Raw genomic sequence first — 27,680 nt, 5'->3', positions numbered from 1 at the left:
TCTCATTGTGTTAATGTACTCATTTAATTTACCTCTCTATCGCAAATTAGATTAAGATTATTTATTTAAAGTTTAAATATAAGTGTTAAATATATAATCATTCATAATTTTATATTAAGTTAAATGTTTAGAATAAATAATTTTATAAAAAAAATTCACCGATAAGTCTTGGAAAAGATTTAGAAGGGTTTGAAACTCCAAGACTTGCATGTTACGTGCCAAAGACCAAATCTTCAAATAATCCCAAATTGCAAATAATCACACCTCTTGAAATCTGTAAATATATGGTATAGGGATTTTGTCTTGTTGCATGCGTGTTTTCTTCAGCATGCATAATCACTCACATCGTATCCTCTTCTTTCGCAATTGCATACTCTTTCTTTCCGCGTCCAGGATATATTAATTAATTAATATTAATTATGAAGATAATAAAGACACATGTACTTTCCTGAGGGAGACGTTCTGTAGCATAACTATGTTAAATCTTTAATTTTCATTATTGACCTGGTAATAATCTCATCATAATTAAAATCGTACTACTAGGGAGCCATGCATATACTCTTTTTACAAAATAATATTTGTTGTGTACTTTAGTTATAATATAATATTATAATGTTTCCATTTTCCACCATCCTAAATAAGCACAAGGGTAATTTGATTTGGAAGAAGAGCCTTGTGAATTGGTTTATTAGGCACATGGGATTTTGATCTGAAGTCATGTGTGGACTGAGGAGAAAAGCCACCGATAATATTTTCTAGATTGTGTATACATATTATTCGTCGTGAACTCAATTCATGTAATTAGACATAAATACACGTGACTTTAGAAAATGTTGAACCTGAGAGACCTAATTTAGGGATGGAAGCACTTGACTATGTCTCAGTATGAATGAGTTACAAAACAAAGAGCTAGTAATATATAGCTAGTGCTTTATTATAACAATATGTGCTAGCTAGCTTTAATTTGGCAACCCCACAAGTACATATATAGGTAGACTCGTAATTGTAACGACCTCTAGATCATAGAATTTTCTTAATTCCGTTCATTATTAAGTATATGCAAATAGTGAAAAATATCAAGGTATTCCAATTATAGGGAAGAAATAAGGAAAGTAGTAACTAGAAGGTGCCAAACCCCACTCGGGTGGAAAAGGGAAATCGAAATCGAAGGTTTTGGATGAAGCGAACGCGTTGCAATATTCAATGTGTTGTTGGGGGCATTCTTTGAAGAAGCTAAGAGGACTTGATAGTTTTACCTCCTTGCCCTTCATTACAATTTCTGACACCTGGTTCTTCTTTCTGGCATATATGTGATTTGGTCCTCCAATAATTTTTGCTTGGCACTTCTTCATAAAATTATTATTATGCTGGTGAAAGGGGAGGTCAACCTTGAAGGTGCCGTTATCTTGTGTTGTTGCCATGGCTACCCTTTTCACACCTTCACACTTCACTGACACCTTGATCCCTGAAACCAACACATACACATAATTATAGATACAGTATCACTGCACTTTGACTATATTGTTCCACCAATTAATGCGTGCTTTGAAAATAAATATCCGATTTATTAATTTACAAAAATATTTGTATACATTAAAATTAATTATTATATATTTATGTATAAATATATTAAATTTAATTTATTTTTAATATATAATTTATATTAATGACTAATTTTAATATGTAACTCACATGATTGTTAATTTTAATAATTCAACCATTTTTAAAATCAAATCTAGTCTAATAATAGCTTAATAATATGACTTGATGAAATCATGTCATTGGTGTGAGTATTCTACCAAGAGACCGATTAACCATCGGGCCGAGAGATTTCAGAGAAGAATTAAGCAAGAGAACATAAGATGAGATGACACCACATTTAACTCAAAACCTTAAGATAGTAAGTTAATGAGTCTCTCATCTTATAAACTCCTCACTCTTTCTTATTTTCTTTGATGTAGGACTAACTTCAATATTTCTCACACTTAAAACACCAACCGTCATCAATCTTTAGAGAATAATGATAGTTAATGACCAAAACTAAAACACTATATATAGAAATTTGAATATTATGTATAATAGCATAAAAAAATACTATATAGTACACACAAAAAATTAATCACTAAATTAATTATTATATATTCATGTATAAATATATGTTATTTAATTTATTTTTAATGTATATTTTTTATATTTTAACACATATTTTATATGAATAACTAATTTGGTCATTGTTTTTTCATAAGTTCAAATTGAACGAAGAAAGACATGAGATAAAAGTATATTAGCTATTTATTGTAAGGTCCTAAGTCTTAACTGGAGGGACACCAAAGGCCTCTGCCCTTCCATTCCTTGAATAAATAGAAGGGCAGAGCTTTTGGTTTTATCAATTAATATAATATTCAATTTTTTAATTTAAATATAAGATTTTTGAATATAATATTCATTATATTATATATATATATATATATATATATATATATATATATATATATATATATTAGTATTTGTAGATATTATTATATTTGATGTTATAAAATATATAGATTTACTATATATTTTTATTTTATAATAGAAGTTATAAATTATAATGTTATTTTAAGAATTTACATGATGATGAAAAAAAATTTTTTAACTCAGACTTGACAAAAGTAGCTTTGAACCTGGGCAAGAATATCGAGTTGGGTTGGATCGTGAACATCTGATCTTCTAACATGAATCAATAAAAAGTTGGAAAATATGCATTTCTAACTTCTAAGCAATATATATTAATTTACACACAGTTGAACCAATCTAGATACATAATAATTTACATATCTATATATCTTAATTGATATAATATCTAAGATTTATTACTCTGTTTTCTAGAGTACATATATCGTTGTTGTATGTTATCTATTAATTATTAAATAATTTATATATATTTCTAATAAGCAGAATAATATATTTAAGAACCATAAAGAAAGCTAATAATTAGGAGAATAAATAATTAATTAATCAGAGACAAACCAGAGAAATCGTAGTTTTGATGAGTGCAGTCATTGCAGGAGACTTTGCCCTTCACCAATTGGCATGCTGAGGGGTCAACTTTGGTCAAAACTAACACAAAAACAAGTGCTGTGACAACTTGATGAGCAAACGCCATCACTTATGGAAGACCAATAAGCAATGGATCGGATGATGATGATAACTTATTAACTATATAGTAGGAAATTTAAACCAGAAAATAAAACTTTGAAGAGAAGAAGGTAAGTTTGAAGCTTATAAATAGTGGTGGTTAGCTTGCTTGACGTGACTCACATTAATTCATTAAATGTAAGGGCCAAGTGCTGCTATTAGTAGTTGGACACAATTTAGTTTATTTACTTATGTGGATTACTTAAATTATAAAATCACTTTTTTTGAAAAAAAAAAAAGAAACAAACAATGCAATCTAATAAAACCCATAATCTTAAACCAAAAAAAAATTATCTATTAAATTAAAAAACTTTGATAGTTTAATTAAGATACATATGAGCATATATTCATTTGTTCAATGTTCATAGCTTACATTATATTTAGAGTAAATTATAATTTTTTATCTTTCAATTTTCAAAGCGTGGATAAAAAATTATTTTACTCATAAAAATTTAAAATATTAATAAATTTAACATAAATAAAACTAATATTTATGTACTTTGATCACATAAAAATATCATTGATACAAAATTAATTTTATTTATTCGTAATTAAATTTATCAATATTTCAAAGTTTTATGATTAAAAATAATAATTTACTCTTTATATCTAACTATCAATAAATTCAAATCCACTTTGCCCACTCTCATTGGTTTGCTTGTCTGATTAGGGTTACTATGGAAGATGTATAAACTTTGTACGAAAAAAATATTATTATATATTCCACCGCTCCCCTCGGATCTTCAAGAAAATCCACCATGCATGCATGGTCCTTTCTCTATACTATGCTTTTTAGACAAAGTAATCAATTTTTAGTTGCAAAAATAGTGGTAAGTTTTAGACTTTAGTATGTGTGAGCAAAGCAGAGAGCACACACTTGGAAATTAAGAAGAAAAATGTGCCCCACCTTGAGAGCACACTAATTTACTATTTCTATCCCTAATTTTCTGTGCCCTAAGAATTTGGGTACTAATATATAACTTTTTTTCCATGAGTGAAAATGAAGTGCGCAATTAAGGAAATGGATCTTTTTAATTGTTAAAAAAAATAAAAGTATAAAGTGTGATCTCTAATTATTTATTACTCTCTCTTATATTTATTTTTGGTTCTACTTATAAAATTAATTATGAAAGATCACATTTTATTCCCTTAATTGTCAAAAAAAATTGAGAGGATTTATTCCTGCAATCCAGTGATACACCATGTGGTTGATGCTTTCTCTAGACACTATCTTTAATGAACATTAATTAATATGTTTTAAAACTTGAATTTGTTAGATATGTAATTGAGTAACACAAGTAAATGGAAAATACTATAGACGTATCCCATCTTTATAGTGAATTTTAGGCCCTTTTTGTTTTTCCCTTTTGGATTCTACATACTTTAACTTATCCCTTACAATCTGGGTACGTTGCTTGAACCAAGTAAGAACTAAGAATAGAACCAAGTGGTAATTTTCTAAACGGGTAAAATTAACCGTAAATGTAAAAAAGATATCGGGAGATAATTGATCAAAATATTATAACTAGGCCAGATAAACTCTTCACATTGTGCGGATTAAAGTGTTGTTGATATGTTGATACCAACAATCGTTGACGCTACCAAATAATTTCAACAATCATTTCAAGGTTGCTATATATGAATTTTGGGAGATAACATAGACAGCATGAACAGTATTTGTTTTGAATTTTAATGGACCGTAAGTGGTGGCTCACGGGTCGTGAATCATGATCCCTCTTTCATGTGTTTAGTAGACAAGAAAATAGATTAAATATGATAAGGATTTGTACGCCAAGCTAAGGTTTTATATTTTCCTTTATCATATAAAAATAAAAAACAAAAAGGCTTTTGTGATTTCCAGCATGTGTGGATATGAACTATATAGTTAGGGAAGATTATGTTCTCATTCGTAACATTCTAATTATTCACGTGATTATGATGTACCCTAAACCTCTGAATATGTGTGTGAGGCCCCTACATTGTGGATTTTTCTTTTCTGAGTAATATTGTTTATACATTTAAAAGTAAGAGCCCATTAATATTAAACTAAATCCAAAAATGAAAATATGAGTTGGGCTATTAAAAGACTCTAAACAAGTTACCTTCATTACTATGTAATAAAATGTAAACATGACTTTATTAAATTAATCTATATATTTATATAAGCTTGGTGTTTTCTCCTAATGAGAATGGAAAGCTAAGTGGCAAGCTTTCTTGGCATATTATCCAGCTTAGAATATAGTTGTGATTTTAAGAAAGGAAAACTTTCACGTGCAACAGAATAAAGTGTTGATCACTGACAAACATATCACCATACAAAACCAGCTAGCTACTCCACCGCATCAGTGTTAAATGAAGAAGATATAACACAGCATATTGTGCAAGTTAAGGAAAGCATTCTTAATTCTTGGCTGCTTCTAATTGAATGATCACTGCGCCAACGGGACCATGTGGGTGTTCTTGGAGTTTAATTTAAAAGGACTAATTGCCATTGTGAGGTTGAAAACCAATGATGAATACACTGCCAAAAATGGCAATGGTTATTCGAGTAAATGACTCGGTCAGTCTTCAAAATATTATGTGGACCATTCAGGTTTATCAGGTTTTGTATTTTCAATTTCATTTGTAATATTTTTCTTTTCTTTTAAAGTTCTACTTTTTCTTTCTTAATCTTTATTTATTTTTGTTGACTGATTATTGGTTAAAAAAAAGCTGGTTCCTGAATCCTAACACAACCATTCTCAATAATAATAAATAAAAATGCAAACCACAGGCTGTTAGTCTCCGAAAAGTTGAACCACTAAGAATTAAATCTTTGACCAACATAGTACTTAAAGATGTACTTTATCTGATAAATTTCATCGCACCTTGTATTAATATAAGCGGAGTCAAAATAATAATAACTTTGTTGTAATTCGAAGTACGTCATTTGAGAACCATAAAAATCCATCCCACCTTGAATTAATAGAAGTGAAGCCTAAAAAATAAAATAGGAAGTGTTTTGGCCAGCAATCTAGCACTGTAGTAAATTCCACCCTGAAACTCTAAAAGTCTGAAACATGACCATGATTGAATATGAAATGCTTACCTAACAATGGACTGTTTTACAATTTGAACTCTAATAATCTGGCTAAGTGTGAGATTAGCTTACCTATGCAAATAAAAAATTATGAGCAACAAGTGACAAGCTCCACTCTGCTCCCAACAAGAAATTGAAAACCCAAAATTACTTGCAATGAAGAATGGAATGAAATCGTACAAAGGATTAATTCAACTTGAAAAACATATGCCTGCTAAGCACTAAGGAGTGAAAAGATAAAAGTGTAGAACTGAACTGATCAACTTAGCACAAAGTGCCAAAAATCAAATAAAAAGATGAAAAACCAAGAATCATTCCATCCTAATCCATAAATTCATGAAACAATGTTTGAATCCTTCCCTGAAATAACCGATTTGTTTTCAGCTGTGTATGTAAATTGTTGCTTCACTTATGAAAGAGTCCGCTAGGAGCAAGGACTGCCAATCAAGTAATATGTTATATTGTTATCACAGAACAAATCTACAAGATTATGACAGGACTAAAATACTATATAAACTTCAAAAGTTGACATAAGAAAGTCATATATCCATAATCATAAAAATTGGCTGCATTCTGATAAATGGCTGTTATCATTTCAGCTGACGTAAGAAGAGCCATAGGAATGCAGCTTGGGATTGAGCTCAACACATATACGTTAATTAGTCAAATTACCATAGTGGAGAGAAGAGAAAGGGAAAAGAGAGGCGGGGGGCGGACATAACAAAGAATAAATCAATTGAGGCGAGAAGATATTGTTGTGTTGGGTATCTGGGCGTACAGTTATCCCAAATAATGGTATGCTATTCAAAATGCCCTAGGCAAACAAGTTTGAAGGATAGAGGACTTCAGGAAACACAAGATTGACAAGAACCCATCACATGGCTTAAGACGTGTGCAGTGGATCATAAGTAAAGATATGACTGGTTAGTTTCTCTCCTCAACACGAAGCCACCTTAACCAGCACAAAAAGAACAAAAAAGGTCTAAGAACCATCTAGTTATGATAATCCTTAAATCCACCTGAAACAAAGACTCTAGACTATGTTTGGATTGATGGAAAAGTGAAGAGTAGAGTGGAGTGGAATGTGATTTAAGAGATGAAAACCAAAAGAGTAGAATTATTATTCCACTCCAAGGTTTGAATAAATGGATTTCTACCCTGTACACTCCAGATTGGGAGGAATTAAATATCGAGCTTCAAGTTGAAACAATTCTTTTCCATCATAAAACTACATATCCAAACAATAGAAGCCCTTTATGTTATATTGCACTGTGTCCTATTCTTCTACAAAGCAACATTCAGAGTTCATTAGGGGAATAACAGCAGGTAATCTTGTCCTAAACAATCTGTTCATAGCTTGGGTGGCCAAATATACAAAGCCTAATCCTACCTAGTACCTAATTTGGCCAATTCCTATACTGAAGGAGCAATCATTCTTTTTCTTTTTTTTAATCAAAGAAACTAGAATAGAACAGAAGGTAATAGAGTATCTTGATACTAAGCAAGAAAAAATATAGCATCACCAGGTGTATTTGAAGTTTCAACAGAAACGAATAACATCTTCCAATGGGGCTCAATGGCTCATTCGAATAGCACTAATTTAGGTTATGTACATTATGGAAAAATATTCTAGTTGATTAACGAAGAGCACAAGACATACACAAATACACGAGGGGAATGAAATCATAAAATCAATCAATGATTCAACACACTAGATTATTGCCCAATCTTCAAATGTCAAATTCTGAACATGTTCACTAGGGTTTTCAGCTTTCAGCCTTTGTTTCCATTTCTCAGTTCACATAGAAAGATAAAACTACTCAAATTTAACCCTAAAAATTCAAATATATTTTTTTCAATCAAGGAAACCTGTTTGCCGCCAAACCGCATTCCGAACCTGCCGTAAGTCTCTCCCTTTCAGGGTCCGCCCCACCCCTTCCAGGACCGAGCACGCCAGCATCGGCGACTGCGCCGAGTTCCTCGCCACAATCTCGTGCGGCGGAAGCATCACATCGTCGTCCTCCGCCGTCACATCGTCCACATCGTCGTCATCGTCGTCATCAAACTGGCGGTGCCTCCTCATCATCGCCTGAGACAAAATAGGAACGTTCACCGGCGCCGACTGGTGGTACATGACCGAAGACTGCGGCATCCGGTCGTGGTGCGCTGACGGAGGCTTCGGTATGGCGGGAATCATACGCGACGAAGAAGAAGAAGAAGACGAGGACAGCGAAACCGAGGAGGCCTTGTGGAAGAAGTGCGTGCCGTTTGGAGCAGTAGGTGAGGCGTCGTTTTCCGGCAGAGCGGCAAGGATGCCGAAGGTGTCAGAGGAGCCGAATCCGAAGCCCTTGTGGTTGTTGTTATGGTGGAGGTGGTGGTGGTTAGGGGTGGATGAGTTGGAAGAGGAGGCAGTGGAAGGGAGGTGATTGTTGTCGGCGTTGTCGTCGCCAAAGAAAACGACGTCGTCCTCGGTGAGCTCGTCGGTGGCGGAGGAGGAGCTAGGGTTTTCAAGAGGCGGCGCGTTGGATGGGACGCCAAGGAAGCGTTCCGTTGAGGAGGCCGGTTTACGGTTACGGAAGCGGTTCGGGTCAGACCGATCCATAAGATGGTTTCGGGTTCGGAGCTTTTGAATTTGGTGTTTGTGAGAGAAAAGAGGATTGGTGGAGACTGGAGAGTGGAGACAGTTAGAGCTTCATCAAGAGCGACCAGCAATGGCTCTGCTTTTTCTCAATTTATTTATTTTATTATTTTTTTTAACTTATTAGTGGAACGGTTTTAATGCCTATTTTCGCCACTTGCCACTTTCCACGTGGGAACTATTTAACAGAACGCAGTGGAACCTTTGAACGTGGTGTGGGTGTGAAGCCCAATTTTGAATTTTCACAACTTTTTCCTTCTAGAAGAAAACAAAAAATTCCTATTTCATATTTTCACATTATAACTCAAGTAGCGCACTTATTAATTTGTTACTTTTATATATATTTTGGGAGTTTATATTTCATTCTCAATTTATATTAAGAATTATCAGTGTTTTTTAAACTTTTCAGTAGAAAAAAAAATTGTTCTATGTATTTGACAAAAACATTCTTAAGGAAAAAAAAAGAAGGATAACGTTTTTTATCATATTATTGATTTTATTTGATAAATAAGTCATATCATTTAATTTTAGGATAAATACCTTTTTGATTTTGACTTTTTTTTTTTCAGTAAGACATATCGTACCGTAATCATTCTTAAAATTAATTAGATTCCTACCCATCAGTAAAATTGGACAAATCGACCCCTACAACTGATTGACAATGGGTTGCATATCTGACGTGTCAGGTGAAGTATGATGTGTCAATGCCAAGTGCTAAGTATCAATTCCAAATGGTTATAGGGACTAAAACAACCCCCTCTTCTTCTTCTTCTTCTTCCTCCTCCTCCTCCTCTCCTTCCTCTTTTTTCTCTTCGTCAAACCCATTATCATTACTATCTACCTCCATAGCCTTAAAACTCTTTTTGCATTAACCTTGACAATATCATAAAGCTAGTAATTCATATATCATTAACAATTTAGCATACACTTCATATATACAGAAGACAGGAATTGAGGGCAACAAAAAGGCCTCGACGACGAGTTTAAATGTCTCACCAGATACCACATGGGGGCTCTTGTAGCGCTTGCGGAGGACGAGGTAGGGCAAAGGACTCTGGATGGCATACCAGTCAGGGATGAGGGAGTTGTTAGCGGCGGCGGTGGAGGCGGCACAAAGGATGGTGAGGGCAGCGCGGATCTTGGTGATCCCGAGAGGATTTGGAGTGAGCTATTGAGGGAGTTGGGTGAGGGCGAGAAGGAGAAGAAGAGGAGGAAGAGAGAACCACGGTGGTGGCGACTATAGGTGGAAAAACAGAGGGAGAAAATGGTGGTTTTGGAGATGGCACGATGGAGGAAGAAAAAGAGAAGAAGAGGAGAAAAAGGAAAGGAAGAGGAAGAAGAAAAGAAAACCTCTAAATCATTCTATACTACGACTATTCTAGTTTATGAGGTATTTATAACCTCTTATTAGGTTAAAATATAGAAAAACCCTAAACCCGAAAACATAAAGTAGAATCTAGTAATTAAATAAACAAAATCAAAATACATTAAATTAAATTAAACATTCTAAAAATGTAAATTAATATCTTCTAAATAACACTTGAACTCTTCATATCACGAACATTTGAAGCACGTATCAGGTTGGTTCGGCGATGATGGTGCCACGGTGATGGTTATGGAGGTGAAGTTTGATGATGATGGTGATAGTCATGAAGGTGAAGTTTGATGATGATGATGGTAATGGAAATGATGGTGACTGGTCGAGAGAAAGACGAGGAGGAGAAAGAAAAAGGGAAGAAGAGGAGAAGGGAAGAAATGATTTTTTTTTTTTTTGCAGGGAGGGAGTTTTTTAGTCCCTATAATCATTTGGAGTTGACACCTGACACGTCAGACGGGAATCCGTTGCCAACCGGCTGCAGGGATCGATTTGTCCAATTTTACTGATGGGTGGGGACCTAGTTGAAGTTTAAGGATGATTAGGGTGTTATATGTCTCACGGAAAAGAGATCAAAGATTGAAAATGATATTTACCCATAATTTTATCCTATCTCTTACAGTAGAAATTATTTCTTTTATAATTCTCCATGTATCAATAAAAGTGTAAATTAATTGTGTATATATTAAGAGGTGGACAGTAGACACACTCAATCTCCATCAAAGGCCAGAAATTATGCATTGTTTATCATCAGCATTTAACGTATTTTTTTATATAAATTAAATAAATATTTATTTACATTTATGTGTAATATAAAGGGTGTTTATTATTTTTTTTAACATATCATATCTCAGACACTACTTGTTCGATTAAAATTTGTTCATATTTCGGATGTTCATAATCTAAAATAAGTAAAGAATTTAGTTAAATATCAGACACATTTGAGATATTTTTAATAAACGATTTTATAAATTATACATTCGAAATATGCATGCAATATTTTTGTATCCTTTGCATTCAAAATATGGCTAGAGGACGTTTATATAAAGCATGAGAGTATCTCACCTTAAACTCAACCTCTATCATCTGTGTTATAGTCTTCTTTTTCGTCAAAGTTAAAAGGGTCATCCAACTGTATGACATCTCAAGAGTATGATAATGACTTAGAACATCTGTGACTTGAAAAATAACAAATGGCGGAGTAACAAGGAATTAAACACCCTTACTTCTTTCGCAAGATGACCCTATTTCAACAATGTATTCCGAATCAGACTCACTCTCCTTCTCCTCCACATGGCCACTCGGATCGACGTAGTGAATAGGATTTGTCACTAGTGATAAGCCCTATTGGATTCAAGAAGAAGGCCCCCACCACTACTTATGTCACAAATCTCAGCATACCATTTAATCATATGTTCCGACATTAGTTTTGCATACACATTGAACATTACCTGCACATGGTCATTACTTGAACCTAAAATATCCTATTTTGAAATCCTCCATTCAGCAGCGCTGATAGAAATATGTATCCAACTCTCTTAACCTCCTTAGAACCATCTGCACATGTTTTCATTAAGATGACATTGGTCAACGTATCAATAGAATTTAAACAACAAGTGCATAGCATCAGAAGAGAACATCACTTAAATATTATTCCATCCTCACCATTTCTTATAACTTCATTTAGATAAACAATCATAAAGAAAAACTCACTATTAGTCATATATATCTATGAATATAAGGAGAAAAGAATGTAGTGTATGGATGGATTGTGATGAGTTATGGTGCTTAAGACTCTTTATATAAGTGAATTATTTTGGACGTAGCTATTTAGGATGCAGAATATTCGATTTTATTTTACACACATTTCGAATGCACTACATCCAAAAAACATATCAATTTATATCGAATGTTCAGTACCAATATATGTACAAGCTTTTCAAAAAGTTTGATCTTGAGTGCGTCTGAGATATTAATTTTTAAACTCGTGTCATATTTTGAGTGCACTGAATACGTGATATACAGATATGTATATATCTCATATCTTTCTTATATCTAGTGTATCCGATATGTGACATGTATATTTAAATTTGTAAATACTCTATAAATTATGTATTAAAATAAATAAAATATTTATTTAATTTATATAAAAAAATCAAGCGCTCAACATCCTAAAAATAAGTTTATTATATTGTTTGTTTCAGATTCTATTTTAAGTTGAAAAGTCCAACCTTTTTCAATTTCCCATTCGGCCAAAACAAAACCGCATTTGTGTTAATAAACTCATAATCGGGTCACCTCTTATCTTTAAGTTGCGCTTATAATTTGTTTGATATTGATATTACCTATAAGCTATGAAGCACGAACACTTTACTGAGTTGTCGTGTCTGTGTGTTGGATACATTTCGGATATGACACTCATCGACACTCGTCTGGCACGCATGCCTGCCATAAAAAATTCTTCTCTGGACATACTTGGATATACCTAAATACCATCACGTGTTAGCGTATCCAGTCTTATTCTTAACATGGACTAAATTTTGGGCAATAAAGAGAAGAGAAATGTAAAATTTGTGTAATATTTTTCTCTTGATTTATTATGCTGTATGCTACTGTAATTATACAACTTCCACAAGCTCATCATATCTACAATCATATCTAGTAAATCTTTTTAATTTGTGGAATATTCTAATAGGATGCTAACAGAATGAAAAATACAAGCTGACTCGCACATTCTAGAAGAATAAAAGAAGGGAGAAATAAACATGTGAATAAAAGAATCCCCAAGCTTGGATAAATTGGCATGAAAGGAATGTGTTGGAGAGGCTTGGTAAATATATCCACCAATTGTCGCGAAGATGGGACAGGAAGTAACTTCATTACGCCAGCTTGAGCCTTTTGGCGAACGAGATGACAATCCACCTCCAAGTGCTTAGTCCTCTCATGGAACACATGATTGGCAGCAATGTGTAAGGCGCTTTAATTATCAGAAAACATAACAGGTGGACGATCATAAGACACACGAAGAAACCGTCACAAATCAAGATCCATAAAAGCTCGCATGTAGTATTAGCTAAGACTCGGTACCTAGCCTCCGTTGAAGATCTAGCAATAGTAGTTTGCTTCTTAGTCCTCCAAGAGTTTAAAGAATCTCCCAAAAAGAAGCAATAACCAATTAATAAACGACGAATATCCAGGCAACTTGCCCAATTAGAATCACTGAAGCGAGATATCTAAAGACTAAAAGATCTAGGAAAGAAAAGACCTCTGCCCAGATTATTTTTCAAATATCAAAGTACTCGATGAGCTGCTGTATAGTGAACATGAGTAGGAGTGGCCATGAATTGGCTAAGCTATTGGGTGGCGTAGGTGATATTCGGACGAGTTGTGGTTAGGTAAATCAACCGTCCCACAAGACCCCGATAAATAAATGGATCAAACAAAGGAGGACTATCATCTTGATGAAGTCTAGTGGTACTATCCATATGTATAGCTGTGGGTTTTGCACTCAGAAGCCTAGAATCATTCAAAAGATCCAAGAAATATTTGTTCTGTGATAGAGAGATCCCCGAGAAGAATGAGCTACCTCAATACCTAAAAAATACTTCAATGTACCAAGGTCTTTAATTTTAAAATTAGAGTCCAAAAGTCTCTTTACTATTGTTATCTCAGAAGAAGAACTTCCAGTAATCATAATATCATCAATGTAAACCAGTATTATGCAAATGTCAATGCCTATAATTTTGAAGAACAAACTATAATCATAAACCGTCTGCTGGTATCCATAAGAAACAAGAAGAAGGGAGAGTTTCTCGTATAATATATTTGTAGTAATTAATAAATAGGTTTAAAAAATAATAAAAGCGTATAAATATATAAATAATTAAAAAGTTATTAAAAAATATAAGTTTGGATTAATGTAAAAAGTAATAATTATAAAAAAAATTATTTTAACTTTTTCTATGACAACAGGAATAATTGAATAAATTTTTTAAACAATAAAAATTATTAAAATAATATTTTAAAACAAGATGAAAGACGAATTTTTAATAGATTACATGATTGTATAGGTTAAAAAAAGAGAATGTTTTAAAATTTACTTTCAGATGATAAATTGATAATTTTAGTTATATAAAATATCACAGATCAAATTTAAAAATATCAAAATCTTAAAGTATGTATAGTTGAATGTTAATTCTTATATAATATAATTATTAATTTTGACCTATATACTATAATTTATATTTTGTTGATTTTTTATTATGTTATATTTTAATTTATTTTATATTTAATTTGCCCCCTTCTTATAAAATTTCTGGATCCGCCATTGACCCAGGAACATTGGAAAAGGGTTCTAGTCCTGTGGAGGCTAGGGTAGAGATGCCTTGTTTAGCCTATAGAAAAATGGCAACAAAATCTTGGTCTTTTGGTATATCCCATGACATATTCTTCTTCTTATATATTTATTTATTGTTTTAAATTTGTATTTCTTTTTCTCTTGATTTTATTATTATGTGATTTATAAATGGTTTCGTCACTCGTTTTCAAGTGACTGAAAATTCAAACCTCCCATGGATATATGAAGATATGAATGTTGACATCTGCGCAAGCTATTGTGATAAGTATGTTATCACACTTTAATTTTATTTAGTAGTTTCTACGATTTATTATATTAAAAAATATGAAATAATGATAATATGAAGATTATTAAGTATAATTAGTAACACAAAGTTACACACACGTTTCATTCTAAGTTACAAAACTTCGATGAGAAATATTAGAGTTAATATTAACTAGCACGTTATAAAAATATATTACTGTTTATATGGCTGTAATTGTTTACTCATTAGTGTTAGGCTGGGTCTCTTGTGGCTAAGGAATCCACGCATGGCTAAGGGTGGTTTAGAGTTGACCAACAAGGTTTGGTTGACACTTGGCATAGGTACTTTCAAGAGAAACTTTCGAATGAGACGCTAATTAGTACTTAAGTTAAATTATCGTTGAGTTTAACAAACAAATAAAAACATTTTGATGATGATAAATATAGTATTATTTGAGTTGATAATTTAAGTGTGTTTTTGATGTGTTATTTAGTGATGTAGGCTCAAGTAAAAAATATCAGTATGCAGCCCAAACCAAAATCACAGCACAATGAACTAAACCACTAGTCCAGTCTATTGTCTTCAGGAAGAGAAGCAGCAAATAGATGATGGTGGAACTTTGGTGTCTTCAAGTAATACACAGAAAAAAAGGAGTTTTATTTTTTCATTTTAATACTAAAGAGGAAAAAAAGAAAAAGCTAATCAAGGAAGTTATGTCAAATCAAGATCAAAAAAACAAGTTAAGCACAATTAAAAAAAAAGTAATTTGTTTTTATTAACATGTAAGTCAATTATTTATTGTTTTTTTTTTTCACCATCATTTCGAATGATATGAAAAAAGTGGTGGCTATTTTTGTCTGCTGTAAATCAATGATTAAAATAATTTCTTCGAGCTAAAACATAAGATTAAGGACTTGAATGTGGCAAATTCACTGAAGAATCTAAGATTTATAAAACTACCGGTACTTATCCTTCATAACATTACTTATTTATGAATTCAAATTCTTGATTTTTGGGGCTGATTAAAGAAAAAAGAGGTAAGATCTCAGTTGGTTCAAGATTTAAGGAGTTAACTTGTGAAGCAAACTTTAGCTGAGGAAACAGAGCTCATATAAATAGGAAAATAATCTTTATTTATGTTCAAGGAGAGAGAACCAGAATTTGAGTTTCATTGAGAGCTTCCCTGTAAGAGTTCAACATTTTGGATAGTGTTTTTACATTAAAAAAATATTTTGCCAAGATAGAGAGTTTCATCAGAAAGTGCTAAATCCGGTTCATCTTATAGCGTCAACGCTATTAAACATCATCTCCTTCATGGTTTATCATTGAGTATTCTATTTTAATGTTGTATCTTTCTTTATTTATATTAAGTAGTAAATGGCATAAAAGAGAGGCATTTAAAAAAAAAGCCATTAAGAGAAAAGAATGCGAGAGATACCTTTATTTCAGATCCCTTTGATTGTATTTCTGTTTTGTTTCTGATGTCTAAGTTGTATCCCTTATTAAGTTGGGTAATCACTTAGTGTGTTGAGAGTCTAGGAAGTTGTCTGGCCAAATCAAGTTTAGGTTGAAGCTTGATTTATCTCAGATAGGATTCGGTTGAATCCTAGAAAATTAGTGTATGTAATATTTGATATGATTGTGAAACTTTCACCACTGTTGTGGTGGAGACTAGATGTAGGTTGTATTGCACGAGACAACTGAACCAGGATACATGACTATGTCATCTTCTTTCTCTATGTTCTGATTCTATTTTTCACGATTTATGAAATAAAATAAAATTATCTCCTGCATAATTCATTTGGTAGACAAAACAGCAGTTGAGTTTCAATTTCTGGTGTTGGGCACAATTAATTAAGTTTAAAAGAAAGTCATAGATTCAACCCCCCTTCTGTAGGCCATCAAGAACCTTCAATTAGTATCAAAAACTAAGTCTCAAGAATCAAACTTTACAACTTGGAGGAAAGGTCTAATGACTAACAACTTGGATGCTATGTAGTGGTCTACACTTTAACAGAGTGTCAATCAAACAACATGTTTCTTTTTTTTAATGGAAAGAACTATGCCTATTGGAAGGAAAAGATGCGGATCTTTGTTCAATCCATTGACTAAAACATATGGAAGATCATTGTAAATGGTCCTCAAGTTCCTACCAAGACAAGTGTTGAAGGAGTAGTGATTCCAAAAGAAAAAGACGAATGGAATATTGATGACAAGAAGAAGGTGGAGTTAAATGCAAAAGCCATTAACTTGATGTACCATGCTATCAACTTCGAGGAGTATTGGAAGGTATCTAGATGCAAGACGACAAAGGAGATTTGGGATAAACTCCAAATCACAAATGAAGGTACCAAACAAGTCAAAGAAATAAGGATTGATATGCTGTGAAAAGAGTATAAAATATTTTTCATGAAGGATGAAGAAACCATTGATGAAATGTTTAAGAGATTCTCAATCATCATAAATAGCTTGGATGCTATGAGTATAACCCACACTGAACAAAGACTTATGAGAAAAGTCCTTAGAAGTCTATAAAAAAGAGTGGAAAACCAAAACTACTATGGTGGCCGAGAGCAACAACCTGAATCCTTCAACCTATGATGAGTTGAGAGACAAACTTCTAGCATATGAAACCATACATACTAAGCAAGACACAAAAAAAAAAAAAAGGAGTGGCCCTAAAATCAAAAATTAAATTATTGGATGATGATTCTAATGATAGTGTTTCGGATGATGAAATTTTTTTTCCTAAAAAATTGATAAGGCTAATGGGGAGTAAAGGCAAGTGTAAGAAATCAAGTTCAAATGAGCAAAAGAAGGATCTAAGTAAAGTCATATGTCATCATTGCAAAGAGGTAAGTTACTTCAAGATAACTGTCAAAAACTCATAAGTTATATATTTATTTAAAATATTAATATAAATAAATTATAATACATATAATTTAAAATAAATATATATTTAAATATATATTGTGTTTAAAAGAAAAAAAACTAAAATAATTAAAATCTTAAAATTCTTAATAAATTTAGTTCAAGTTTAAAATTATAAGTTGCTAATAGATAGATATTAACCAAATGATTATAATTACAATACACATTATTATAAAAATCATAGTCAAAGATTATAATTTAACATAATTATTTGTATTCGTAATTTTTGTGTTTATTTATTATTTTATTATAATTCAATTATTTTAATTGAACTACAGTTGAACTGATTGAACCATTAAATAAACCAGTAACTAGAACAATTCGCTGACCGATTCGAATTTTAGAACTTTGCTCCTAACACTGTTTGGGTAACCTAATGGCACAAGGATTTTTTTATTTAAATTAAATAAATATAGTATTTATGAAAATAAATAAACGTTGAAATAATTATAAAAATACATCCACAGTCACATCTCAGATACTGTGGGTCCTTGTCAAAAATGACCACATCTTGGATGCACAAACCTTGTTCTGTGATAGAGTTTCTGCAAGTCATATCTCGGATGTAACCGTGATATGAACATGAGCATATATCAAGTATTGTGCATCCGAGATATGCTCGTTTCATGGTTGGGGTCAGTGCATCCGAGATAAACCCATCTTCCTAATGCCCCCCTCAGCATCCGAGATATAGTCAAGATTATAATTAGGGTCTCAACACCCAGGATATGTGTATTATGGTATAGATGTCTCTGTAGCCAAGATATGTTGTAGACCAAGTTTATTTATAGAGACCATTTCAATAGCTCTCCTCACAATTCACAAACCATTCTTCTCTTTCTCTTCTCTCCGTTTTGTTCTGATGGAGAATAACCAATTCTTCTTTGTGGTGGTTTATCCCAATGGGATAGTCAGACACGCTGATGAAGGAGTGATTTTTGAATCTGACAAGATTGTCATGTTGCGCACTTACTGGGTTGATAGCATGGATGCGCTAAACACAATCTTGCTTAGCAATATGGGGGGAGTAGGAACAAAAGAGGTTGGGCAGGTTGCATATAGATTTCTGAATGTGCTTCCGAACGGTGGATTTACCAACTGGTTATTTTGGATTGATGGGGATCAGCATGTGAGGATAATGTTCAACGTACATGCACGGCTGATCCCACAACATGTGATGGAGTTGTATGCTGCAATCCGTAACGTAGTTGTTAGTGGTGGGCTGTCTCTTTCGACTCCTAAAGTTATGCCGCTCAAGGCGGTACCGATCCACTATGCCCAGCCTTATGGTAGTGCAGACGAGGACAACAGTAAGGGTGATTCAACCTATGTTGCCGGGTCCAGGTCATCAAGCGATACAGCGTCCGAAGATGAGTTTGTACCAGAGACTCCCAGCGGTGGTGTTGGTAGGTTTCTGCTGCCTCCCCCTTTGGCCATTCCTCGACTATCAGATGGTCCTAGCCATTATCAGACGTTGAACTTGGATGCAATGCAGGCGGACAATCTTTTGAACCCTGGAAACGGGGAGGATTACAACACGAATGGTGGGGTGGAATTCCAAGTTGGGCATCGGTTCAGGAACCGAGAAGCAATTCTAATGGCGGTGAAGAACTATAGTATTCGACGGAATGCGAGGTACAGAGTTCTGGAGTCAGATAGGCTTAAATATCACTGTTGATGCAAGCAATTTATCAATGGTTGTCCATGGAGTCTTCGTGTGGCATTACGACAGAACTTGAATTACTCGTATATTTTACGTTATATTTTGGATGCATTAGACTCTATACGTTAGTTTTTTTGTTATGCATGATGTTGACATCCGAGCAAAATTTGCAGGGAGGTACGTCGGTTCGGTGGATCACATACCTGTCTGGCACCTACCATGTCTCAGGGCATGCTCAGCTGAATAGTGGTTTGATTTGCAAGGTCATGTTACCTATGATAAAGACTGACCCATCGGTGTCTATCCTAGTGTTGCAAAGTGTTGTCCATCAGAGTTACCATTTCAAGCCCTCGTATCGAAAGGTGTGGATGGCAAAGCAGAAAGCAATTGGCAAGATCTATGGCAACTGGGAAGAGTCGTATAACAGGATTCCTGTGCTCTTACAAGCTTTGCAGGAGTGTCTCCCAGGTACAATTCACGAATGCATTGCTTGCCTTATTACTAACAATAAAAAAATGTTAAACTACCAACCTCAAAGTCCAATGCTCCAGCTACGTGCTAAATATTATTCAATCTATTGATGTCTCCTTCGCGAAAATATTGTCGGGGGGTCATATGTTGTCAAGGAACTCGATCTCCCACGTCCAAAAGCTCACAAATATGAAAAAAAAATGGTTATAATCCACGTTCTTCCCGGATGCTGTGACTTATATACGCAATCGCGCATATCTCGAATGCACCGACCCTGACGGGTGGAAATTTGCCGATTAAGAATTTATAGTGAAAATAGCGTTGCAAGTACAGTTGTATCTGAGATATATGACCCGTAAAAACTCTATCACAAAATAGGGTCTGTGCATCTAAGATGTGGTCATTTTCAATAAAGACCCTCTATCCGAAATGTGACTGAGAATGTACTTTTGTAATTACTTCAACATTTATTTATTTTCGTAAATATTATATTTAATTTAAAGGAAAAACAACCATTTGTACCCATGAACTTTACGAATGTTGACAAAAGTACCCATTAAAGAAGGAAACTAATGTTATATCCATCAAAGATGGATTCCGTATGACAAAAGTGCCCAAATCCTAAATTTATATTGACTTTTTAATAAAATTACAGAATTATCCCTCACCATTATCTTCAACCCCTCCTCTCTTCTTTCTCAAACCTCAAACACTTTCATTGCCTAAAAACCCTAATCTCAATACCTAAAAATCCAAAATTACTATTTTTCTAACCCTAATCTCAATACCCCTTTCAGCAAATTTCAACCCTCTCTTTATTCTCTTCATCAATTTTACCACCTCCTTCACCAACACCATCATCACCGCCACCGTCACCAACCGTCAGCCTCATCTTCCTCCTTCTCCACTGTCACAGCCATAAACAACAACTTCACTCTAACATTTAATTTTACTTCTCATCATCACTTTTTCAATCTCAAATCCTATCAACACTCTATTACCGCCATTACCATCACCACCCTTTCTCCATCACTTTCAATACAATGTCAGAAGGAGAAGCACCTTTGGATGCTAAAAATTGAAACTTTGGCAAGATTGCTTTGGTGGGGTCGCATGTGAGTAACACAGGAATCTTGCACATGATGGTGGTGATTTGGGAGAATAAGAAAGTTCAACTTCGTTAATTATATAATAAATTTGTAATTTGTACTGTTGTAAATATAGTACCTTTTTCCATGGAGTCCATGAGCTTGAAGTGGACCTAGGAGGAGTTGAATCGCACCACAAGACCTTGCGCGCTGGATCTCAGTTCAGTCTCACTTCCGGAGCTTCTCCATCTAGCGTTGCGTGGGAACAGATGGATTGCCTGGTTGCCTTGTTGTTGTCTTTGTCATTGTCAACGTGAAAAAATGGCGACAGTAGTGGTTAGTAGAGTAGTAGAGAATAGAAGGTAGTTAAGGTAATGGTAATGAAGGTGTTTTGAGATTTGGAAAAGAAGAGAGGAGGGGTTGAAGATAAAGGATGAAGGTAACTTTGAAATTTTATTAAAAAGTCAACATAAATTCAGAATTTGGGTACTTTTATTATACGGAATCCATCTTTGATGGATACGTTAGTTTCTTTCTTTAATGGGTACTTTTGTCAGCGTTCGTAAAATTCATGGATACAAATAGTTGTTTTTCCTAATTTAAATAAAAAAATCCCAATTTTTAATATCTAAAATGTTTATAAATTTTTTAACAGCTATTTTCTGTTGCAATTAGTGTGGTCTTTAATCCATATAGCATATGGCGCATTCTTCCAAAATCCTACATCATAAATCATTCATTCGAGTTTAAGATGATAGTAAAGCATGTCTAGGACCCATTTACAGGTCATATACTATGGTGAAAAAGAAACTAGTAGTTCATGTAAGCATGTGTTATAAGTTATAACTTGTAAATGGAACTAGTATCTCATGCACGCATCTATGTTATAACTTGTAATTGAGTTATGCATTACATTACATAGACCTGAAACCCAGAATCTCCCTTCCCTTTCATACGTCCTTATGATGAAGCATCCAAATACAATCCCATACTAACTCCTATCCGATGAAGCCTAAAATAATAATATCGAAATTCAACGACTATACATAATTTATCAATGCTTGTGTTATAGCTTACATGTTCTCAAGAATGACTTGACCCCCATTTAAATTCAAATGGGCTTCCAAAAGGAACATGGCCAATCATGGAAGTGAGACTACCAACTAAGGAGATTCTTCGACTGCTGTAGTTTCGCATTATAGGAGCTTTCCATTTCCTCCTGAATATTATTTCACAGTTAGCAATGCACAAGAAACAAAATGCAACTTGCGTTTCCTCTCTCATTTTTGCAGACATTCCAAAAGCATTTTAAAACGTGCCACATTGTTGTCAAGCTAGAAATAGGTAATACTTAATAGAGAATGAAGAACTGATTCAAACCTTGCAAATTTTCAGTAATGGCTGAAGGAAGGATGACCTAAAGAGCTTGATGGCATTTGCAAGTGAAGTTTTATTCCATTCTGCCATAAGTCAAGGTGACGAAAGCCATTAGTTGGGAAAATCTTGATTCTTGAACAAGATGTAAAAATAGAACAATAATTATATGCATGGAAAACTAATTATTGCCATGACATGCAAAAATTCTACCAGAAAGAAACCTAAGTATTGTCAGAGTATCAAACAAACCTCCTTCAACATCAGACCTCAAGCCCTCCCTATTCAGCTCTTCCAAAAGCTGCAATTTTAAAATTTTCACAAATATTAAACATACATCATCCAAATGGAGTAATCAGTAATGTGAATAAGTTCAAGCATTTTTTTCAGTTCAACCACTTCCACATGGTAAATTGCATTAGTAAAGGGTGGGACCAGAAGAGACAACATTAAAGTGCAGCAATTCCCAAGTATTCAACTATTTATAGAATACTCCTCATATTTCAAGTTTGGCAAATAGTTGGCAAAATAAATCCAACCCTCCTTTCCAGAAGGATGAAGATAACCATTATAGTGTGCATATTTTAGTTAAGTAAGAAGATAGTCATTGTAGTTGTACCTGGATAAGGGTTGGCACCGTCGTGGGATCAAATTCTTCACAATTATTTGGGTTGATGGGGACACAAACACGGCCTACAAGGAAGAAATAGCCATGGCATGTTATAAGCCCTAACTAACTAACACACTTATCCCTATTTTCATAGGGACGATGCACTATCTAACCCGAAACAAAGGAGGATAAATTTTCTCTTTTATTATTCTTATAGCAATTACAAATTAAAAACAAAAATATGACTTAAGAGTCAATAGACACTTAAATCAACAACTTGCTATCAAGAAAAAGTTGATATGGAAAACATACCTGTTTTTGGGTGCACACAGAAGGGTGCTTTGAGCAAATGGTTCATATGTTTAGAAACCTAAAATATAAATACGTCCAGCCAAATAAGTAAAGAAAATTGTGTTATGAGGACTGAGGAATAAATATGAATGCACAAGTTCGAAGCCAATATGAAAACCATCAACAAGAATACATGGGGAAAGAATGCCAAATATTAGACGAACCTCCATATCAAGCCTAGGATATGTATAGGTGAACACAATCTCTTCAACACACCTACGCACCCCTTGTGCCTATGGAAACGCAAAGGAAAACAATAACAACAATAAAAATATCAGTTAGTATCTAGTTTGTACAATGAAGCATCTAATTACTCAAGAAAGTCATAGCTGCACATATTTGATGCCATTAACCAATTGCTCCCAAAAAAACAGCATGCCTCAATACAAATGAGACTTCCATACCTTATGTTTTTGCAGCAACTGTTTAAGCTGCTCCCATCGAACAATATTAATGTCTTCTTTTGCACTAGAAGACCGCCTACTTTCTTGCCACTTTCCTCGAAGTTCAGAAGCAATAGCTGCAAATACAATTTACTCATTATATGCCAGATGATAGCAGGAAATCCACAAGCATCATCATACAGTGATAGGAGAAAAATACATTGATCAGGAATCATCTCTAGGATCTTTTCATATCTCTCCTCGCTAGAAAGTAAATTTTGACTTGTAAGCAGTTTTGTCTCAAAATATTCCTTGAGAACTTCAGTATATGATCTCCTACAGATATGAAATGTTATTCAGGACATTGAATTATGGATTTAGCTAGGAAGGTCAGTTATTCACTATCGAACTTACGCCAGAAAGGGATGCAGAACTTGACCCATCAAGGAAACCTTCTTATAGTTATTTTCATTTCCCTGGAAAGAATATAAATCAAAGATATACTTAATACATGACTCGTAAACTAGATTATTAGTACAAAACTATCATACCTTGTAGACACGAAAATAGTCCGCAACTGCTGCTCTCTGCTCATTAGTCAACCTGTAAGTGTAATGGTAACATTTGAAAATATGTTTATGGCCCTTAGTAGCCAAACCAAACCAAAAACAAGTTTTAACTATATAGTGTCTCATGGCCTCACCGTCTTGCCTTTCTATCACAGACCCAACAATGTACACCACGCCGACCACTATATACCCAGAGAATATGTCTAAACCCAAAGTCATCTGAAAGAATAAATCAACACAATAATTAAGCTTGAGTGCATCAGAAGACATTACTTCCAAATAACTATCTGACAGTAGGGGTGCACATCGGTCAGGCCAGGCCGAGTTTAGTTAGACCTGGAACCGGCCCTAATATAGCACTGGTTAAAAAAAAGCAAACCCAACAAAATATGCCTCGGGTCTGGACCGGGTTTCAGGTCGAGCTGGGTCTTGAACACCCCTATCTGACAGCACAAAGAATGGTGCATAGACAATAGAGGGATATACAATAGTAGTATACACAAGTAAATGTTAGTAAAGGCCAAAGAGACAACTTTAGTCTCGCACTTTCATTTCAAACAATGTATAAATCACAAATTCTATGCTAGCTTTCAGTCTTTCACAGTATGTATAAAATGCACAAAATTACCTCTTAAGGAAGTATCTATTACTTTGACAGCTACAGTCATTAATGGCCAGCAATTGAGACAAACATCAGCACCTGAGCAGCAGTATCTAACATCATCATAATCTGACATATCCTACACATGATAATTAACCAACAAATGTTAAGAATCCCACAAAGAAGTAGAAAAACTCACAAGTACATTTTAATTTGAAGAGCTTCTTACTATATCAAAAATCAGCTCCCTCTCAACCGGAGTGAGAACATTATCTCCAGCATAAGCATTCCTATGTGCAGGCTGTAATACATTTAAAATAGACATCAGAATTCTTCCAAAAGTATCCTACATTACAGATTTTAGGTGGGGTATTTATGAGTTGGTGTGCTATATTTATTACTCCCCTATATGTTGCTTATTTCTCTGGTCACAACACCCAACAATTCACACAATCAGTAATATCATCTTTCTCTCTTTTGTCTAGTTAGTAGTTACTCTATTATTTCCACTGAATAACCATGAATCTTAACACAGACTATTTAGTGAATTCAAAAATATATGCATCAATATCCTTCAGGATTAAGAGAGAATTAAAAGAAACAAGCTTTCATATCTTACGTTGAGGTTGTAGATGGGTCCAATATCTATCTTTAACGGGCACTTGTCTTTGATGGAGTTTTCAAGTTCGGTGGCACTATTGAAGGTATTGTAGCGCACAAATATATCGTTATCTAGGGTGTACGAGAATTCCCTTCGTCCCAAGTAAGATGAATCACAAGCAGGATGCTTCCCATCTACAAATACAAAAACAAAAATATAAAAAAGATTAAAAGAAAAGATTATGACAGTAGACTGGTAGAATGGAATTTAAGCTTACCGTTGCCGTATGACATCCATCTATATAAATCAGCATGAGGAAACAGCTTACCTGAGGTCCAAAATATCAATGAATAAGCATAATTATATAATTATTATGAAATTTTAGGAATAATGAAATAGGAAGAGAAATTAAGTTACTGTAATATATTTTCAGATAACTGGGGTTGAACTCATTAGGAAGGGCCGCGATTTGGCCTTGCTGAGGCAGTTTTGGTTCATCAATGAGCATGTCATCGCTTTCTTTATAAGCTCCTTGGCGAGTCATTTTGCGGCAGTTGTTGGGGATCTGAAATTGAAGTGTGGAGATGTAGAAGACTAAGCGAAAACAGCTTAGAGAGACAGCGGAAATAGCAGATTGGAGCAGATGGCAGGAACCAGGGGTATTTGTGATTGGTTTGGTTTGGATTTTTTGTGATTGGTTCACCTATACATATCCTAGGCTTGATATGGAGGTTCGTCTAATATTTGGCATTCTTTCCCCATGTATTCTTGTTGATGGTTTTCATATTGGCTTCGAACTTATGCATTCATATTTATTCCTCAGTCCTCATAACACAATTTTCTTTACTTATTTGGCTGGACGTATTTATATTTTAGGTTTCTAAACAATTTAGCAAATAAACAAGAACAAGACCTAAATAGAAAATCCAACAAATTAAATCACAGAAACCTAACAATTTAGCAAATTAAAACAACAGCAGCCCAACAATTTAGCAAATTATCAACTTAACAAGTTCAAGAACAGAAAATCACAACAAAAATAAATAAATAAAAATAACAGAAGAACAACAGAATAACAACACCAGAACAATTAGCAAATTAATAAGTTCACACTAACAGTTAAAATTTACCAGAAGAACACTAATGCAAGTGGAATCATCATGCTAATATGTTTTCTACAAAGGTGCTATTTGTGCAGCTAAAATTTCCTAATTACTAAGATCCGATTATTCTAATTTCACGTGCAATCAACTTACTAAGTTAAAAGTTATGAAATAGTTACTTATTGTAATAGAAATAAGAAGTTGCAGAGTTTGAAGCAGATTATTGGTGTTGTGTGAGCGTATTGTCTGGTGGTGGGTTTAGGGAACTCACGGCGGCAACAAAAGAGAGCAGTTCGACGGCTAGGTGGAGCGCGCGGGTTGGTTGCAGAGTTTGAAGCAGGGCAACATGGCTTCCAGACGAATGCGAACCCGAACGGTGAACGGCGAGTGAACGCGAACGGTGAACGCCGAGCAAACTTGAACGACGAAGAACGCGAACGAAGACGACGGACGCCGAGCTCGAGGAAGCAGCTGCGATCGGTGACAGCGAACGGGGGTTGAAGACTTGGAGCACGAGGGAAGCTAGATAGACGGACGGACGGACGGACGGCGGCAGTATGCCACTCCTTGCGGCGGCGTTGGTGTAGGCTTACAGTGCTAGGGTTTTTTGGCTGAGCTTATGTGAATGAAAGAAAGGGAGGGAGAAAGGGAGAAAGAAACGGAGCTGCAGAACCAAGAGCGAAAGTAAGCAAATTTGGCAAAAACGACGCCGTTTCTTTTAAACAGATCGGTTCCCTGTCCGGTTCAACCGGCTGGAAACGGACTGGTTCGACGGTTCTCCTCCGATTTTTAGAGAAACAGTTTTAGGGGGCAAATCGGACCGTGATTGCTGCCGATTCACAGTTAGACTAATCGAACAGGCCGGTCTGATCCGGTTTTCAGATCAGCTTCAATTTTTCTTTTCTTTTTTTCCGTCAGTGTCAAAATGACGCCGTTTGGTGGATTTTGAAAAATCGGTCCTTGCAAAAACCCAACTGATTCAGTCGGTTCAACAGTTAACTATCGATTTGACCGATTTTTCACCATTTTTTTAGGACAATTTTGGAGATGGACCGGACCAACTAG

The 27,680-nt window shown here is 34.4% G+C and overlaps 4 protein-coding genes across 4 annotated transcripts; 1 reads left to right on the top strand and 3 right to left on the bottom strand.

Annotated features, from left to right (window-relative positions):
- Positions 1 to 755: 755 nt before the first annotated feature.
- Positions 756 to 3,245, bottom strand: LOC130946509 (uncharacterized). The gene is made up of 2 exons (XM_057875272.1): positions 3,010 to 3,245; positions 756 to 1,465 (listed from the first exon to the last, which is right to left on the bottom strand). The coding sequence occupies exons 1-2, from the start codon at positions 3,143 to 3,145 to the stop codon at positions 1,077 to 1,079; spliced, it is 525 nt and encodes a 174-aa protein (XP_057731255.1). The 5' UTR covers positions 3,146 to 3,245; the 3' UTR covers positions 756 to 1,076.
- A 4,565-nt stretch (positions 3,246 to 7,810) lies between these two features.
- Positions 7,811 to 8,982, bottom strand: LOC130943920 (protein S40-7-like). Its single transcript, XM_057872008.1, has one exon. The coding sequence runs from the start codon at positions 8,856 to 8,858 to the stop codon at positions 8,112 to 8,114; it is 747 nt and encodes a 248-aa protein (XP_057727991.1). The 5' UTR covers positions 8,859 to 8,982; the 3' UTR covers positions 7,811 to 8,111.
- A 9,681-nt stretch (positions 8,983 to 18,663) lies between these two features.
- LOC130945785 (uncharacterized) lies at positions 18,664 to 19,479 on the top strand. The gene has a single exon (XM_057874486.1). The coding sequence runs from the start codon at positions 18,664 to 18,666 to the stop codon at positions 19,477 to 19,479; it is 816 nt and encodes a 271-aa protein (XP_057730469.1).
- Positions 19,480 to 21,852: 2,373 nt separating this feature from the next.
- LOC130946402 (uncharacterized) lies at positions 21,853 to 27,281 on the bottom strand. Its single transcript, XM_057875139.1, has 17 exons — positions 26,887 to 27,281; positions 25,930 to 26,077; positions 25,790 to 25,840; positions 25,531 to 25,706; positions 25,141 to 25,212; positions 24,939 to 25,050; positions 24,445 to 24,529; positions 24,293 to 24,344; positions 24,156 to 24,217; positions 23,962 to 24,077; positions 23,763 to 23,878; positions 23,523 to 23,591; positions 23,320 to 23,377; positions 23,017 to 23,090; positions 22,650 to 22,698; positions 22,404 to 22,483; positions 21,853 to 22,242 (listed from the first exon to the last, which is right to left on the bottom strand). Exons 2-17 carry the CDS (start codon positions 26,054 to 26,056, stop codon positions 22,180 to 22,182), a joined length of 1,362 nt encoding a protein of 453 aa, XP_057731122.1. The 5' UTR covers positions 26,057 to 26,077; positions 26,887 to 27,281; the 3' UTR covers positions 21,853 to 22,179.
- Positions 27,282 to 27,680: the final 399 nt, after the last annotated feature.

The sequence above is a fragment of the Arachis stenosperma genome, chromosome 8 (assembly GCF_014773155.1).
Source record: "Arachis stenosperma cultivar V10309 chromosome 8, arast.V10309.gnm1.PFL2, whole genome shotgun sequence".
In the NCBI taxonomy this organism is placed as follows: Eukaryota; Viridiplantae; Streptophyta; class Magnoliopsida; order Fabales; family Fabaceae; genus Arachis; species Arachis stenosperma.
This window is presented reverse-complemented; position numbering and strand designations above follow the sequence as displayed.

What these genes read in the sequence shown, in the direction of transcription:
- LOC130946509 (XM_057875272.1), bottom strand. Translation starts at nt 3,145, where the DNA reads ATGGCGTTTGCTCATCAAGTTGTCACAGCACTTGTTTTTGTGTTAGTT. An exon ending in TCAAAACTACGATTTCTCTG is followed by an intron (nt 1,466 to 3,009) that starts GTTTGTCTCTGA and finishes TGTTGGTTTCAG; the next exon opens with GGATCAAGGTGTCAGTGAAG.
- LOC130943920 (XM_057872008.1), bottom strand. Translation starts at nt 8,858, where the DNA reads ATGGATCGGTCTGACCCGAACCGCTTCCGTAACCGTAAACCGGCCTCC.
- LOC130945785 (XM_057874486.1), top strand. Translation starts at nt 18,664, where the DNA reads ATGGAGAATAACCAATTCTTCTTTGTGGTGGTTTATCCCAATGGGATA.
- LOC130946402 (XM_057875139.1), bottom strand. Translation starts at nt 26,056, where the DNA reads ATGACTCGCCAAGGAGCTTATAAAGAAAGCGATGACATGCTCATTGAT. An exon ending in ATGGATGTCATACGGCAACG is followed by an intron (nt 25,707 to 25,789) that starts GTAAGCTTAAAT and finishes TTGTATTTGTAG; the next exon opens with ATGGGAAGCATCCTGCTTGT. An exon ending in CGGTGCCAACCCTTATCCAG is followed by an intron (nt 22,699 to 23,016) that starts GTACAACTACAA and finishes TTAAAATTGCAG; the next exon opens with CTTTTGGAAGAGCTGAATAG.